Here is a 19149-nt window from a genome sequence, read left to right on the forward strand (position 1 = left end):
AAACTAATAATATCAAGTCGTCCACTCACCACAAGTGGGTCAGTACCCAACTTACACCAACACTCGGCGCGATCACACCACCAGCATACTCCGACACCACTGTCACGTACACCACTGGACGTCTCACTAGACACACGCTAACTAGCTGTTCACTGCACGGGATCCACGACTAGAATGTCTGTCCTCGGCTGTCCGGTAGTTCCAGGATACCCAAGCTTATCCGAACTGATAAGCCGGGTCAAAGAGCGCTAGCCAGGTTCGCCGCCGCCGCTTGCTTACCTCAACAGACGCGCGGCCCAAATAACGAAAATATACCCCCCTAGGGAAAATAGCTCGTTACAAAATCATAAACATAAGCATAATTTGATATAATAGAATACAATGCCGCAAATTTGAGCTCAAAAGAAAAACTGAGTAAAAAATGGCAGCCGTTTAAGGATTCAAAATGGCAGATTTAAGAAATCTTTGAACAGCTAACCATTTTTGACTTGGTTGCCCATTGAGGTCCTATTTGTGGAATTTTTTTTAGTTTAAAAAGGCCTTTAATTTTATGTACATATCAACCTATGCTTACCTTTAAGATTTTAAACTTAGCCCACTCTCTATGGGCCGCCCCCATTGGTGACATTCAATCACCATATACACAAAAAAGTAGCTTACTACTAGGATTGCTTTCATAGCAGTGAAAGCCAGTTGAGCGGAGGGATCAAGTTTCATGGTTTTTGATAAAGCAATAAATAAATAATATGTTTATACAGTGATATAATACAAAATACAACTATTTCAAAAATGTAACTTATCAGTTTCGCTCAGAACTATCAACATCTAAGTTTCATTAGTTAAGATGTGGACATTACACACATATCCTGTATTTTTTCCTATGTTTGCTAGCTAATGTCTGTCATCTGGTGAATCCACAGTTCTGGTTCTGCTTGAACCCGACCTTGAACCTAAACCAATCGACATTTTCTCAACCTTGGCCAGATTTTGCAGTTCAGGCAGAAAGAATCCTGCATGGATCCAAACGATTAGCAGATGTAACTTTTTGAAGACTAGCCTGCTTTGAGAGAATTGCACAAATATTTGTTATGAGGTTTGTTTTCTTAAATTTTGTACATTTAACATAATTAATTAATTATGAAAAGCGTTGCTTTTAAGCAAGTGTTCTACATCAAAATATCTCAAAACATTGCTAGAAGTAGTTGTTTGTGTGTTTATTAAAAACTACTGAGCCGACTGGGGTCAAATTGGGCAAAAATAAAGCCTCAGCTCCGAGTATACATATAGAACTATTCCCACTTCAATATTGACCTAGGACTCTGCCCTGCGGGTGCTTAAGGACCATAGCATACTAAATTTTAATAAAAATCGTTTTGGCTGTTTTTGTACAAATCAAATTTTTCTATTTTGTATGGGTTTTTATGGAAAAATCACACAAGTTTACCAAAACTTTTAAAAGTGTAATTTTTCCAGCAATGCAGGTTGTACTGTTTTGTTTTGAGTCTTATATCTCAGAGATGAAATGCACTTGATAGTAATAGTAGCCTACTAACCTCGCGTACATGCTCCTCATTAACACTGCTGCCTCCCAGGTTTGACCGGACATTGTCAATGGCTGGCCGGAAAAACTTCTGTAAAAACATGTCATCGGAATAGCATTTAACTAATCATTAATTAAAGAGACAAAGTTATTAACATGTAGCCTCTATGAGTTTGAGTGCATGAGTAGAATTGACAATGCCAATATGGGACCTGTCAGAATTCTGAATGAAAATGGAAAACCTATTGCTATGACTGTCTAAATTCTGTATAGTAATTTTTAGTGAATTTAGTTATGAACAACTAGATTCATGCTAAGACCTAGGTCTGACAGTGTTACACAACCGTTCAGGGGCTACTAAAACAACAGATTTTAATGTATAAAAAAAAAAGATTCCAACAAAATCATTATCATCGATATGGTAGCCTAACAACAAAAACAGGTTTGGTTGGTTAAATGCATACACTAGACTACACATAGGCCTAAGCCAAGTCACCAAATATAGCCTGCCATATGTTAAAAGCATAGTTTTGAATGAGTTACAAAATTATTACAACAAACCTCAAGGTACTTCTTGAGGACACCATCGATTTCTTTGTTGATGGATGTCTGCAAGTTCTGGCGCAAGATGTCTAGAGACTTGGCTGCATTGGTGACAGGTCGTCCCCGGGTGCGTAACCACGGTGAATGGCGCAACTGTCCCGTAGGCCGTCCACCAGCAGACAGGTTGTTAAGGATCACTTGTCTCATATTGAATGGGTTTTTCTAAGGAAAACAATTTCTCTTGAGCAACAATCAATTTTATCCTAAAAATGATAAACTAGCTGAGCACACCTAAGTTTTAGAGTTTACTAGCTGGCCCGACAGACGTCGTCCTGTCCTGTCCTAATGTGGTTTTATGTCAATGCTCGTTCATTTTCAAGATGAGCTCTTTCGCAAGGCTCAATCAAGTCCTGGTTGAAGTTCGTTTGCTACGCTTACTCACCTTTAGGTTGGAGCTCGTTCGCTACGCTCACTCACCTTTTGGTTGCAAATTAGCTGTTGTCATAAATTTAAAAAAATAATAGTGCTGCACCCTGTTGGTAAACCTATTAACTTTTTTAATGCTATTGAACATAACAGAATCCAATTGTTTAGTTGAACCAGCTGTTAAGATTCTTTAATTCCATTTAAATATAAGTACTGATAAGTTTAACATGGGAAACTCCAGAGCCACTGGGGCGCCATAATGCGCAATAATACCTGAAAGAAGTTTCATTACAATCTGTCGTGCGGTTTCGGAGTCCATAAGGTTCAAATATATATATATACAAACTTCCTCTTTTATAAATATAGATAACCCATTAATTAAGTTAGAAGTACACACAAATTTTAATTGTTCACAAAAACTATTAACCCTAAAATAGGTTTTTATAATGTAAGATTTTTTTAAGATTACTACCTGAACTTCAAGCAGCAAAAATGTTATGGTCAGTTCAAATGAAGCGGTGCAATAGATGCTGTGAGAAAGGAATAGGATCTTGATGATACAGTTAACTCTCAATTATCCAATATTTATGGAGCCAGGAAGGCTTCAGAAACAGATTACAGTACCGGATAATGGATTCCCAAAAATAATGCTAAATTTAGTCCATGGCCTTGCCTCTCTTCCGATCATCCGGACCAATAGGCTAAGAAAAGTGAACCTAAGAAGCCTTATCATGTACTTTTAAGCTATTGGTTGTTTAGGTTAATCAGTTTAGGCATTGATTATCCTACAAAATAGTTAGTGTTTTTGAAATAAATTTATATTTTTAAATTTAGCTCTTTAACTCTGACATAAAGCTGAATCTCGCAGGCCCGAATCCTAACACTTATAAGAACACATATTTTTTATAACGTGAAAGAACATATCCAGTCATTTTGACCGTTTGTGCATTTTTACCTTTTTTCATTGTTTTAAATGTATATTAAGGTAAAAAAAGTAAAACGAACATTTAAATGAATAAAATCAGTTTAGGCCTATTTAGAATTATCGATACCTACCTAAGAAATATTTATTAGAATTTTGGAAAATTTAACCATAAAAAATACTACTTTTATTAATTTTTGAGACTTGTTTATACAGAAGATTTACATTTTGTAAAGAAACAAACATTTACATGAACAAATACAGTTAATTAACAATTAATTACATATGAAATACTATTTACATTTTACTACCATGTACTATACTAGCCTATTTAATATTAAGTACCTGGGGGCCGAGCTTTGCTCAGGGAAAATCATTAGTTTACTCTGAAAGCAGTCTTAGTATTGCAGATACATAAATCCATTCCCCACACTCCGCACTGCTGGCCTTTACTAATTCTTTCACCATTTCCTGTGTCGTGGACCTGTTTCCATCCCTTCTCATAGCATTTTAGGATTGCAGATACCTTAATATAATCATCATAAACAGTTTCCACACTCCGGGCTACTCACCTTGACTACTTCCTTCAACACTTCCTACGTCGCGGACCTTTTTCCCTCTCTTCCCATCGAATTTTAGGATTGCAGATACCTTAAGGGTCCGCCCTACCTCTGACGTTTCGTGCAAACGCAAGGGTCTGGGGCAACTGTAATTCTTAAGGCTAAATTTAACGTAGATTCAAAGTTAGGGCGTCATTTTGAAGATGATTAAATTATCTAAATTATTGTGGCTGCAATATGTTTAATATTGTACCATAAAGCCCGAAAATCTTCTATTGAATGTAGACGAAAAATGGCAATTTTAAACTGCTGTAAATTATTATAGAATCGTTACTTTAAAAATGTGAAACTAGGTTCCCTTAGATTGTTCTTTGTTCTTTAAAACCCCGTTTATTGTTTTTCACTAGCATGTATGGTTAGCTTACAATGTTAGTTACCGTGAACCTCTGCAACTATCAAATTTGAATCCGTAATGTACCGAACCTTGCGGCCACGAGTGGAACTACACGCGTCTAGCCCCTCCACAGCCGTCTTGCTTCCCCTCTTCCGAATCTCAGCTGAGAGAGTTGTACACAACTATTTTATTCACCAACCAAGTACCTGGTGACCTAACCATAGATTGGAGCTATTGACACCTATATCGAGTAATCTCCAGTGTAATAATTGCCCAATAGTAACAACTGATGTTTCCCACTTTGTACTGTTTACTGTAACTTGCTTGTATACTGTGGATGGCTTGTTACCTATAAACACATGTTACAGTAATTGGTTTTCTTTTCCTTGTTATTTTGTACAACCAACATGCTATAGTTACTTGTCAATCCCAAATACGTTACAGCTCGGAGACAAAACTGAATTATCTGAAATTGGCTAAACTGTTGTTAAATAAACATTTCAGTTTATTGAACGAATATTTTTTATATAGATACTAGCAGAATGCCCGTCCTTTGTACGGGGTTGGCGTACAAGTATAATACCCCTGCCGCAGCAAACCTGCATACTAAGCGAATTTCCATTTACCCGGCTTGATTTGTACTAAAATATTCCCTATAAATTTTCAGATTTATTTCCATTTTTAAATAACATTAATTTTAGTGAGTAGTTAGGTTTGCTGCTACGGGGAAGATGTTGAGGTGTGTTTTTTCAATTGAAATATTGATAGCTTAGTATGAAATAAACCAAATTGCCAAATTTGATTAAAATATATCCATAAACAAGCAAACTAGAACAGTTTATTTATTCTCCATAAGAATAACATGGGAATTTTAAATTTACAATTTTTTTAATTTTCTCCGTAGTCAATGAACATTCAAAAACACTTCAATATACTAAATTATTTGTTTTTTTTAAGCTCTTCAAAATGGTCTAGAGCGAAATTTAGAAATTTAAAGTTTTTAGGGTCAAAAATGAGTAAAACCCATTTTTACCCCATAAAACCTCCCATAAACCCCTGATCCCATGGTCCGATTATGCTGGTTCGCGAACTCGTTCGAATAAATGTAGGTTTACACGTTTGTACCAAATTTCATCAAAATCGGATCAATTTTGCTCGAGTTATCGCGCTAACGGACACATATATAAATATATATATATATATATGAATTTGAACGGATGGTGTTTTTGGCCTCTGGGGACCTCAAAACGAAAAAGTAAATCGGTCCCGGGTCTAGGTCTTACCATGAGACCTACGGTAATAGCTTATTCCCTATATGGGAAATTCGCTAAAATGCTTGTTGCAGTTATACTCGTGCTTTCGGTTTGAGAAATACCCCCGCCGCAGCAAACCTGCAGACTAAGCGAATTTCCATTTGCCTGATTGGATTTACACTAAAACGTCTCCTTAAAAATATCACATTCCTTATTTAAATAGAATCAGTTTAACACATACTTAGGTTTGCTGCAACAGGGAGGGTAAAAGTGTTTTTTTATGTAAAATGTTAATAGTTAGTAAGAAATAAAAACATTTTCCAAATTTGGGCAAAATATGTTAATAAACAAGCAAACTACAACAGTTTACTTATTCTCCATAAGAATAACATGGGAATTTTAAATTTACAATTTTTTGGAATTTTCTCCGTAACGATTAGGTGCATTATAACGCTTCAATATACTAAATTATTTGTTTTTTTAAGCTCTACAAAATAGTTTAGAAAGAAATTGCAAAATTTTATGTATTTTGAGTCAAAAATGGGAAAAACCCATTTTTACCCCATAAAACCCCCCATAAACCCCCGATCCCACGGTCCGATCATGCTGGTTCGCGAACTCGTTCGAATAAACGTAGGTTTACACGTTTGTACCGAATTTCATCAAAATCGGATCGTTTTTGCTCGAGTTATCGCGCTAACGGACACATATATAAATATATATATATATATATATATATAAATATATATATATATATATATGAATTTGAACGGATGGTGTTTTTGGCCTCTAGGGACCTCAAAACGAAAAAAAAAATCGGTCCCGGGTCCAGGTCTTACCATGAGTACTACGGTAATAGCTTATTCCCTATATGGGAAATTCGCTAAAATTGGTTCTTTTAATTTACGACATGCTATAGTTAACACATCTACCATAGCAAAAATGGTCTATCACCATATGGAGCTCATCATACCAAATTTGAGCCCAATCCGACCAGTAGGTAATGCGTGATGAATTTCAAACAAACAATAAACACACAAACTTTCACATTTATTATATTTGTAAGATAATAATCGAGTATGTATAAGAAAGTAGAATAAGATCAACTATGAATGTACCACTACACGTATAATGGTTATAATTCGGTAACGATTCGCTCAAAACTGAAACCAAGTTCAAATCAAATCAAAATTTCTTTGATGACTGACTAGTCTTCAAAGTATGACTAACTAGGCCGAGGGCTTGCTACCTATGCACACTACCATCAGCTCCAGGACGATGGCTAGCGACAGCGACGGTAGTCCACTATGGAGCGGTGGAGCTGAATGATCAGCTGTTGCGAGACTGGGGTGGTACACCCCTCGCTCCATTGGACGCGCCCGCGAAGGCCGCACGATAGCACGATAGGGCTTTCTGACAGTGTTGGGAAGTAGCGCGCTACAAGTAGCGACGCTACAGTAGCGCGCTACTTTTTTTGTAGCGTTAGCTGTAGCTACGCTACTTTTAAGATTTTGTAGCTTTAGCTGTAGCTAGCTACATTTTTAAAGTAGTTGTAGCGGAATTTTAGCTACTTTTCTCGCTACATTAACATTGTTTGAGATAGTAATTTTTATCATAACCTCAACCTTACGTGAAACAACCTCTTTCAAACTGAGATTTTCAAAAAAATTAGGCCTTACTTTCTTGGCTTCATACAGCTGGTTGCAGCCGTTTCATTCCCTATTACAACGTCGTGTGGACATGGAGGCCATTAAATGAGTGTTATCCACATTTTTGGCTTTCATTTCCTTAATTTACTACTCTATGATTACTGTCAGATAAAATAAAATCACTAGATGCAGACGACGTTTAAACGTTACCAGTCCAGTCCGGTGACAAGAGAAGCTATTGAATGCTTGCAAGTGATTGACAGGGAAATTAGTAATCAATTTAGTTTGTTTATTATACCGATAGTGTTTCAACTTGGGTTTTAATGGAAACCAACACTAACCAACGCCAATGCACGCCGTGGTTGTACGGTGTTCACCACACACTTGCACGTTTCGTCAGTTTTTGGCAGGATTGTAAGTGCAATAATGTGTATTGTATGGCAATGAAACGGCGAGTACTGTATGCCAGTGCGCGTGAGTGCTGTTCGCTGCTCCTCTCCTGCTGGGCGCCACCGCCGCCGCCGCACCGCTTCTCTCTCTCTCTCATCCCATTTCCCACTCACTTGACCCCTCTCCCACTCCCCTCCGCTGTGCAGCGCTCTAAACTTTTTAAAATTTTTGACCCTAAAAACACAAAATTTTCAATTTCTTTTCAGACCAATTTGTAGAACTTAAAAAAAAGAAATAATTTTGTATATTGAAGCATTGTTGTATGCCTAACGGTTACAGAGATAATTAAAAAAATTTAAATTTAAAATTCCCATGTTATTCTTATGGAGAATAAATAAACTGTTGTAGTTTGCTTGTTTATGGATATATTTTCATCCAATTTGGCAATTTTGTTTATTTCATACTAAGCTATCAACATTTGAAATAAAAACACACCTCAATACCTTCCCTAAAATTGTGTAATGCCTGCCATTTTGGCTAGAGGTGAGATATCCACCTCGTGTTGCTTCATTGTGTTTCTTTTGACAATTCCTTCAAAATGAAGGGTCACTCAATAGGGGTTGCTATTTGAGAAAAATGAGTCACCCCCTACCCCCTACCCTGTTAGGGGGGTTACAAAATATTTTTGATGTAAAAAATTGCGAAACCTTTGTTAACAATTGTTACCAAAAACAAAATATGTCTATCTATTTCTGTTTTAAAAATACAGATTTGTTTCAATACTTAATTTACACACTGTATAATAAATCGATACCGTAGTTATCCATATACAGGGTTAGTAAAAAGTGTAGAGACCCCCTGTTATTTTTTTAACGGGCCATACTAGAAAAACTAAACTCGGCACACCTTTATGGCATGATATGAAGTACTTTTTGGGCATAACCACCACATAGTGTACATCCCCAAAATGGGGGATTTTGAGAGAAACTCAAAGATTTCAAATGCAAAGACCCATCGAGTGACCTTCATTTTGAAGGTCCTTGTAAAAGAAAACCAACAACGCAACTAGAGGTCTCTATCTCAATCCAGTAAAAAATGGCAGCCAATTTAAATTCTCAGTAGTTAAATTTAACTCACAACTTTCCAAGTCTGGAGACCCTCTGTAAATTTTGTAACGGCTCACACTAGGAAAACTAAACTCTACACACCTTTATGGCATGTTATGAAGTACTTTTAAGCCTAATAGACACTTGGTTCCCAAACCCAAAATGGGGGATTTTGGGGGGAAACTCAAACATTTTAAATTATAAGCCCCATCGAGTGACCCCTCATTTTGAAGGTCCTGGTAAAAGAAAACTAACAACGCAACCTAGAGGTTTCCATCTCAATCCAGTAAAAAATGGAAGCTGATTGAAATCTTTAGAAATCAGAAATAACTTGCAATTTTATATTAAATTGGCGGCCATATTTTACCGTGTTAAGATAGAGGTAGATATTGTACATACACTAGAGAGACCTCTAGTTTGCGTTGTTAGTTTTCTTTTATGACCTTCAAAATGAGGGGTCACTCGACGGGGCTTATCTTTAAAATCTTTGAGTTTCCCCCAAAATCCCCCATTTTGGGTTTGGGAACCAAGTAGCTATTAGGCTTAAAAAGTACTTCATAACATGCTAAAAGGTGTGTAGAGTTTAGTTTTCCAAGTGTGAGCTGTTACAAAATTTACAGGGGGTCTTCAGACTTGGAAAGCTGTAAGTTAGATTAAACTACTGAGAATTTCAAATGGCTACCATTTTTTACTGGATTGAGATAGAGACCTCTCGTTTGCATTGCTGATTTTCTTTTAACAGGACCTTCAAAATGAGGGGGGTCTTTCCATTTTAAATTTTTGAGCTTCCTACAAAATCCCCCATTTTGGGGATGTACACCAAGTGGCGGTTATGCCCAAAAAGTACTTCATAACATGCCATAAAGGTGTGCCGAGTTTAATTTTTCTAGTATGGGCCGTTAAATAAATAACAGGGGGTCTCCACACTTTTTACTAACCCTGTACATTAAATCTTACTTGTACATCGACATTTATTTATCCATTAACTTTCAAGGGAGGGTAAATAAAATTTGTGGCAAAATCAGCAAGCTTAAAACTTAAATGGAAGATATTAAGCTATAATCTTTGAGATTTCATAGGTGCTGTAAGCACAATTAATAGTCAGTGGTCAGTGTGAGTAGCCAGCGGTTGCAGTGGCAGAGTTAAGCGCAGCGATAAGCGAGCATTTGTTGTTGTTACCGTGGCTGCCTCTCGAGCCAGTACCAGTCCAACCACTAGGCTAGGCACTAACTAATCCCCTCCACGGAGGCGGTGTTCCTTACCCTCACGCGCCTGGCCGAGGAGCGCGCCAAGCGGCAGTCGGTCGAACTGTAATGCGATTTTGCCGCGCAGGTAGAGCGGACCCTTAATCTAATCGTCATAAACAGTTCCCACACTCTGGACTGCTCGCCTTAACTACTTCCTTCATCACTTCCTACGTCGCGGACCTGTTTCCTTCCCTTCCCATAGCATTTAAGGATTGCAGATACCTTAATCTAATCGTCATAAACAGTTCCCACACTCCGGACTGCATTCCTTTACTACTTCCTTCATCACTTCCTACATCGCGGACCTATTTCCTTCCCTTCCCAGTTCCCATAGCATTTAAGGATTGCAGATACCGTAATCTAATCGTCATGAACAGTTCCCACACTCCGGACTGCTCGCCTTTACTACTTCCTTCATCACTTCCTACGTCGCGGACCTGTTTTCCTCCCTTCTCATAGCATTTTTGTATTGCAGATACCTTAATCTAATCGTCATAAACAGTTCCCACACTCCGGACTGCATTCCTTTACTACTTCCTTCATCACTTCCTACATCGCGGACCTATTTCCTTCCCTTCCCAGTTCCCATAGCATTTAAGGATTGCAGATACCGTAATCTAATCGTCATGAACAGTTCCCACACTCCGGACTGCTCGCCTTTACTACTTCCTTCATCACTTCCTACGTCGCGGACCTGTTTTCCTCCCTTCTCATAGCATTTTTGTATTGCAGATACCTTAATCTAATCGTCATAAACAGTTCCCACACTCCGGACTGCATTCCTTTACTACTTCCTTCATCACTTCCTACATCGCGGACCTATTTCCTTCCCTTCCCAGTTCCCATAGCATTTAAGGATTGCAGATACCGTAATCTAATCGTCATGAACAGTTCCCACACTCCGGACTGCTTGCCTTTACTACTTCTGTCATCACTTCCTACGTCACGGACCTGTTTCCCTCCCTTCACATAGCATTTTAGGATTGCATATTCCTTAAACTAATCGTCATAAACAGTTCCCACACTCCGGACTGCTCAACTTTACTACTTCCTTCATCACTTCCTACGTCGCGGACCTGTTTCCTTCCCTTCACATAGCATTTTAGGATTGCATATTCCTTAACCTAATCGTCATATTAAACATTTCCCACACTCCAGACTGCTTGCCTTTACTACTTCCTTCATCACTTCCTACGTCGCGGACCTGTTTCCTTCCCTTCCCAGTTTCCATAGCATTTAAGGATTGCAGATACCGTTATCTAATCGTCATTAACAGATCCCACACTCCACACTGCTACCTTTGACTACAATGTATCGAGTAATCTTCAGTATAATCTTTGCTCAATAGTAACAACTGATGTTTTTCCTTTTGTACTGTATTTTTTTGCTAGTTTACCGTGGACAGACAACCTACAAGTCTTTTGTTTACTTTTTCCTTGTTATTTAATTCAGCCAAGATGGTTGCTTAGCAAACCATAAGACTAATGTAAAAAAAATGTGACTTTCAGTTGATTTTTCTACGTAATTAGATTTTTTTTTGCAGTTCTAACTGGAGTAAACTCGTTTTTAGGCTAGGAATAAACTATTTACAACATTTAAAGAAAATTGTCGGAGCCATTTTCGAGATCTTTGTGCAAGCAAGCAAGCAAGCATACATACATACAAGCAAACATTACTCGTATTAGAGTATAGGATATACTATACTATTATACTATACTATACTATTTACTACAAGAATCCTCTTCCTCACTTTGACGTAGGCTCTTTTTACGTCATGATGTAGTCAGGGTATATTAAGATACATTAAGGTAGTCTGAGTCATCCACTATGGAGCCAACATCTTCCACATCATCTGGGTTGTCATCATCTTCCTCTAGCATCCTGTGTACCGGTACTTGTTCATTAAAATCTGGATCATCTACTGTCAATGATGTACCTCAAGATTTACTTGTAGTAGGTCGGTCCATTTTACGTAATAATATAGCACAAAACTAATACTAACTATTTACAAAGAATATTGTGTTTGTATGCTGATAAGACAACTCAGAAAATGTGACTAATATCACAACAAAAGATGAATAAACATTCAATACAGTCTACGTTATAGAACACATACGGTCATTTGACCGATAGCAGGGTAACGGAATAGAACACACCCGGTAAATCTGACAGACCAGCAAAACAAAACAAGTCCACCCTAGGTACTCCTCTGGGTAAAACTTAACGATATTATATGGGAGGGTCAGGGAGGTTTAGAGAGGAAGGTAAATTCTGAGTGGTAAGCACAAAAACTTTAATCAGTGTTGCCAATATCAAAGCGTAAAAATTCCAATCGGTCAGATTGACTGATGTTTACTTGTAAGTGTTAAAGTATAGGCCATAGGCTATTATATTCTGAATTGAATTAAGCTAGGCATACCTGAGTTAACATTTTATAGGTCAGGTACTAACCTAACAAAGCACATAGTAGGGTCTACTACTGTAGGGCTTATTCTAGCCTACACAATAATCGCTACCAGTAGGCCTAATACATTTACTGTAAGGACCATAAAATTTGAGTGAATGTTGTAGGACTCTTGTCACTGCACTGATGTCAATACTGTACAGATATTGGCTGGTGAATCATTCATTGTGGAGTCTGACTATTTAGTGTACAATTATCAAGATGCAACTTAACCCATTAGGGAAGGAATTAATGCGCTACCTGCAGCACCCTCTGGTGGCAATTAATTTTACTGAATTTGTAGACTTTTACTCTAACTGCTATAGAAAGAAAACCTTAGGTAATAAATTAATAATTCTTTCACCATTTTCTTCACAGTAAAATTTTTTACAGAAAAGTGGTAATTGGATAGTCAAAGTTCTAAACTAAAAAAATATATATATAAAGATTATAAAAATAAAAATTTTAAAAACAATATTTTGAAAGTAAACTTGATATACAAATTCCAAGATTAATCCAGACACCAAATAACACTACTATTATAAAGGTCAATCGATTCCCTACGTAGAAAAATCAAAAGTTGTGTACTTTTATAAGTAATAACATTTAAAAAATACCCCTGCTGCAGCAAATCTGACGCCTAAGCGAATTTCCATTTGGCTGAATTGATTTTCAATTGATCTATTTTAATAATATTAGGTTTAACGAGTACCTAGGTTTGCTGCTACAAGGAAACTAATAAAGTGTGTGTTTTAAGTAAAATAATTATTGCTTAGTATAAAATGAATATATTTGCCAAGTTTGATCAAAAGATATCCATAAACAAGCAAACTACAACATTTTACAATATTCTCCATAAGAATAACATGGGAATTTTAAATTTACCATTTTTTTAGTTTTCTCCGTAACCAATAACCGTACAAAAACACTTTGATATACTGAATTGTTTGTTTTTTTAAGCTCTTTATGAAGGTTTAGAGAAAAATTGGGAAATTTTGTGTTTTGAGGGTCAAAAGTGAGAAAACCCAATTTTTACCCCATAAAACCCCCCATAAAACCCTGTTCCCATGGTCCGACCATGCTGGATTGCGAACTCATTCAAGTTTATCCCGCCTTACACCTTCAAACCAAATTTCATCAAAATCGGATAAAAATTACTCAAGTTATCGTGATCACGGACACATCTATATATATATATATAAAAATTTGAACGAGTGGTGTTTTTGGCCCCTGGGGACATCAAAATGAAAAAGCAAATCGGTCCCGGGCCTAAGTCTTACCATGAGACCTACGGTAATAGCTACTTCCCTATAGGGAAATTCGCTAAAAATGTTTGTTTACCTTACCGCAGCTGATTTTTGGTGATTTGTGGTTTCCATTGCAACACAAAATTGTTTGTTATTCGCTAAAATAAATGAGTAAATACACAAATCAAGAAGCAATATATTTATAAACATTATAATAGTAAGAAGAAACAAAAAGGGCGAAAAATAATAACTAAATAAAAAATGGCGCTAGCTAGCGGTGACACGAGCGGCTCTCGTAAGTCGGCCGCTGGGCCTGCAGCGGCCGTACGAGTAACGCTCGTAAGTCGGCGCCAATGGGTTAAGGTGAGACTGTGGCTTAGTCAGTACTGTTATAGTCCAGTGCAATTAGCATTTGAGTAAGGAAATTAAAAAAAAAAGTTGAAACCTGTTGTAAATCATTTATTAAGGTCTCCTGAACCCACAGAAGAAAGTCCCAGAAAATCCCATGGGGACTTTTCCGCCATTATGAAAAATAAGTCGGCCATGTTGGATTTATGCAAGCGTTTACGGAAATGGGCGTTATTAGTAAACTAATTGACTTAAAAACCTCCTGTTAAAAATGTCTTGTAAACTCCAGGCTAGATATGAAATATAAAAATACCCCCGCCGCAGCAAACCTGCAGACTAAGCGAATTTACATTTGCCTGATTTGATTTTAAATAAAATCTATTTATAACATTAGTCTTAACGAGTACCTTAGTTGGCTGCTACAGGGAGCCTTAGATATCATCTGTATAAAAAAAATTGTATTTATTTTTTTTTACTTTTCTTTACCAATTTTAAAATTTATTTATTTTGATATATTGTAGCTCATAAATAGCATTTTTCATTAAGTATCCTTTTGGTTTTCTGTTATAAGGAAAACTGTTAATACAAATTGTAGAGCAGAAAATCTTCTTTCAAATGCACTAAAAAGGTTAACCTAAATATTTAACTATTCTACTCACGAACCTATTGAAGCGTTCAATACATATTCGCTCGGCGGCCCAGTCCCCGGCCGTTTTTGTCATAGCCGCCAATATGCTTCCAGTTCTTTGTTGTTTTCAATTTTAAAACTTACCCATCTTGAAAATATTTTTAAAAATACAATATATAAGTTAGCTTTTTATGTGGTTCATTATTTAATCCTTTCTACAAACAAAATTTTAATCCAAATTACCTAATTAAATTGGCATCTATATATAAAGCCAAAAGTACCCATGAACTTTTGAGAAAACTACAAGTCACACCCCCATAAACCATATACTTGTTCGTCATGACGAGAAACCTTGCGCAAAACTATCTAGTATTTCTTAAATTGCCCTAAGGTCGTAATTGCTTTCCAAAGGGCACTTCCCATATACCTAATGTTAAAAATACCTTAGCTGTATTCATTTGTATGTTATTCTTCAAGACAATGCAGGACTTCAGGAATCCGTCAGTAAATTCAATGAAGGTAATTCTCCTCAAGACGATATTGCAGCAGCTGGGGAGTAAGTCTTTCTAAAAATATATGGTAATAATAGACAAGTCTCTACAATTTGTATAAACAATTTTCCAGAAACAAACCAAAAGGATACTTGGTGAAACATGCTAATTGTTAGTAACAATATGTCAAAATAAATAAGTTTGTAAAGAAAGGTATAAAAAATAAAGAAACACATTTTTAGAAAATGCCCCTATAGGGAAGAACAAAATTTGGTTTGAAGGTGAAAAGTGGGATAGACTTGAATATGTTCGCGAACCAGCATGATTGAACAGGGGTTTATGGGGGGTTTTATGCGGTAAAAACTAGTTTCTCTAAATTTTGACCCTCAAAACTCAAAATTTCCCAATTTATCTATAGGCCATTTTAAAGAGCTTAAAAAACAAATAATTTATTGTCATAAAATGCTTTTGTACGGGTAATGGTTATGGAGAAAATATTGCAGATAGAAAATTCCCATGTTATTCTTATGGAGAATATTGTAAAACTTTGTAGTTTGCTTGTTTATGGAAATATATTTATCAAACATGGCAAATTTATGTATTTTATTTTAAGCTACTAATATTTTATTAAAAGCCATTTTATAAGGCTCCCTGTAGCAGCCAACTAAGGTACTCGTTAAAACTAATGTTATAAATAGATTTAATTTAAAATCAATTCAGGCAAATGTAAATTCGCTTAGTCTGCAGGTTTGCTGCGGCGGGGGTATTGCTATATTTTATATCTAGCCTGGAGTTTACAAGACATTTTTATGCAAACAGGAGGTTTTTAAGTCAGTTAGTTTACTAGTAACGCCCATTTCCGTAAACACTTGCATAAATCCAACATGGCCGACTTATTTTTCAAAATGGCGGAAAAGTCCCCAAGGGATTTTCTGGGACTTTCTTCTGTGGCTTCAGGAGACTTTAAAAAATGATTTCCAACAGGTTTAAACCTTTTTTTTTAATTTCCCAAATTTGGCCATTTTGGAGCTAATTGCACTGTACTATTATATTAGTAGGCTATGCTATGACAGACTTTGGACTCATGACTGTGATGTCATGTCCTGGTACCTGCCACTAGAGTATCAGTAGCCTACAGTTTAACTCTTGTGCTAGTTCCACAAACACAGACCCAAGGCCCATGTATACAGGCAAATGCAAGGTTAAAGAGGCTGCCAACTTCCCAAAATAAAATAAGATTTAAAAGACACAATTAAGTTGAGTAGGCCTAGTGTTTGGATTATAAAAGCTCTGAAAAAATATATCAATTTCTTATTACCAATAGGCTCTGTGTTTAAAGTTATTTTTTCTAATTCACTGTTTCTAACAGCTGGTCTTATTTTATATCATGTTTACTTTTTGTTCAGTTTAAAGAAATACAGTCCACTAAAAACATCATCTAGTTTTTCTCTCTTAATTATCTATCTACATCTATCGTTCAATCTAAGTTTATCCATCAGTATCTAAATTCTTTAATCATTTGGTCCTTCTGACCCGGAATAAATAAGTAATTAACAGTTATTTTTTCAATTCAGTTATAAAAGTATTCAAGAAAATTTCCTGTTCTCAGTTGAAGTTATGTCCCTAGAATCCAAACTAGGTCTTCAAGCAACACGCTTAAAAATCTTAGAAAAAGCCACAGACTATTTCAAGGAAAAGGATATATCAACTATATTGAAGCCTCAAGTACAAACCCGGATTGATGTTATCGAAGCAGAATGGAGGAAATTCGAGAGGGATCACGAGAAAATATGTGAGTCAAAAGCTGACATACTAAAAGACCTAGCCTACATAAATGAAGATCACTACAGTCAAGCACTTGAAGCATATATGGTAAGCAAATCTGCAATGCTTGTTCTCTTAGATGAGCTATCGGTAAATTCTCAACAAAATCAAAGCACATCTGATATCAATACATCTAGTTCTATGAGTAAATCAAATCAACCTATACTACCTAAAATATCTCTACCTCAATTCTCAGGAAGTTACCAGTCTTGGAAACCATTCCATGATCTTTTTTCTTCACTAGTGATTCAAAATCCTAACTTAACTGATGTAGCTAAGTTACACTATCTAAAAACCAGTTTGTCTGGTGATGCTGCTCAATTGCTAACAAATTTCCAAATAACAGGAGAAAATTTCATGCCAGCTTGGGAAAAACTTGTGACTAGATATGAAAACAAACGTGTTTTAATCAAAAGGCATTTGGATGATATATTTAATTTAAAACCTCTAGAAAATAAATCTGCTAGTGGTCTCAATCACCTCATGTCTACTATCAATGAGTCTTTAGGTTCCCTCAAAGCGCTAGGATCTCCTACAGATAAATGGGATCACATCTTGGTGTACATGATTGTACAACGACTAGACCCAGAGACACACGAAGCATGGGAGATTCGTTACGGAGTCTCAACAGAACCCTCCACCCTAGAAGATCTTCAGACCTTCATCGAAGGTCGTATTCGAGCCCTGGAAAGTATTGAGTCACGAACAACACCACCAAGCGATGTAACGGTAACTACACTACAATGTAAAGGTAAACCTCATCAAAATCTTAACATTCAGCACAAATTGTAGCAAAATCTCAGTCCAATATAGGAAATGATTGTCAACTGTGTAGTAAAGATCACTATTTAGCATTTTGCAAGGAGTTTCGTGAAAAAGTACCTAGTCAACGAAAAGAGGTTCTTGTGAACAAAAGATTATGTTTCAACTGTCTTGGTTCACATTTGTTAAAGGACTGTCGCTCAAATAAATCTTGTTTACAATGTAAGAAAAGACATCACACTCTAATTCATGACGCTGTTAGCCAGACTACAAATATACCTCATATAAAAAAGTCAAGTTCTCTCATCCCTAACAAATTCATCTCATCTACAGATAACACATCATCAAGCTCACACGTCTCCTCTAATCACATGCTTCCATTTAAGGAAATTAATCGACAATCTGTGCTCCTAGCAACCGCTCAAGTTAAGGTAATTGGTCCTGAGGGAAATTGTGTTATTGCCAGAGCTTTAATCGACCAAGGATCTGAAATCTCTTTCATCAGTGAATACTTAGTACAAACTCTCAATTTGAAGCGTTCATACTCCTCAGTATCTCTTGTTGGTATCGGTGGACATCAAGCCCCAACCACTCGTGGTATAGTTTCAATCAATCTTAGTTCTCTGTATGATACCAAAGTTAGCTGCTCTTTATCTTGTCACATCCTTTCAAATCTCACATCAAATTTGCCATCGATAACACCAAATCATTCATCGTGGAATCATATAAAGGGACTTCAACTAGCTGATCCTGCCTTCATGAAGTCTGAATCTGTAGATTTAGTCCTAGGAGCAGACATCTACACGTCTATTATCCTTCCTGGTCTAATTAAAGGTCCACCCCTCTCCCCAGTAGCACAAGCAACAATTTTCGGTTGGATCTTGTCTGGACCTACTGGAATGACGGAAAATAAATCTACCTCATCAATGTTTCATTGCTTGATTGAAAACAAACTTGATGATTTTCTTCAAAAATTTTGGGTACAGGAAGAAATTCCTCAAATTAAAGAATCAGTCAAGTCTCCTGATGATCAAGTATGTGAGGAACATTATCAATCAACATTTTCTAGAGAACCTTCCGGTCGCTATCAAGTCCGACTTCCCCTGAAGGAAACAGTCAATCAGCTTGGAGAATCTCAATCGTCAGCCTTTCAAATTTTAACAAAGCTAAATACTCGTCTCTCAAACGATCTTGAGTACAAAAACTTGTATACTAATTTCATAGAAGAATACAAGGACCTTGGTCACATGTCTGAAACTATTGAAGAAATAGATTCTACCATTCCCATATATTACCTACCTCATCATGGTGTTTTGCGTCCTTCTAGCACGACGACTAAATTAAGAGTAGTTTTCAATGCCTCATTCCCAACTAGT

At 36.6% G+C, this 19149-nt stretch overlaps 1 protein-coding gene across 5 annotated transcripts in view; it reads right to left on the minus strand.

Moving 5' to 3' along the window:
- Positions 1-19149, minus strand: part of LOC128982838 (deoxynucleotidyltransferase terminal-interacting protein 1) — a 141982-nt gene that overhangs the window by 115316 nt on the left and 7517 nt on the right. For all 5 annotated transcript variants that reach the window (XM_054401873.1, XM_054401874.1, XM_054401872.1 and 2 more), the window contains 2 exons: positions 2102-2305; positions 1554-1631 (listed from right to left, as the gene is read on the minus strand). In XM_054401873.1, coding sequence (XP_054257848.1) covers positions 1554-1631; positions 2102-2305 — 282 coding nt within the window. The remainder of the gene's footprint in view (positions 1-1553; positions 1632-2101; positions 2306-19149) is intronic.

Source organism: Macrosteles quadrilineatus, unplaced genomic scaffold (genome assembly GCF_028750875.1).
Source record: "Macrosteles quadrilineatus isolate MER2022 unplaced genomic scaffold, UCM_ALF_1.0 Scaffold_1__1_contigs__length_201487025, whole genome shotgun sequence".
Classification (NCBI taxonomy): Eukaryota; Metazoa; Arthropoda; class Insecta; order Hemiptera; family Cicadellidae; genus Macrosteles; species Macrosteles quadrilineatus.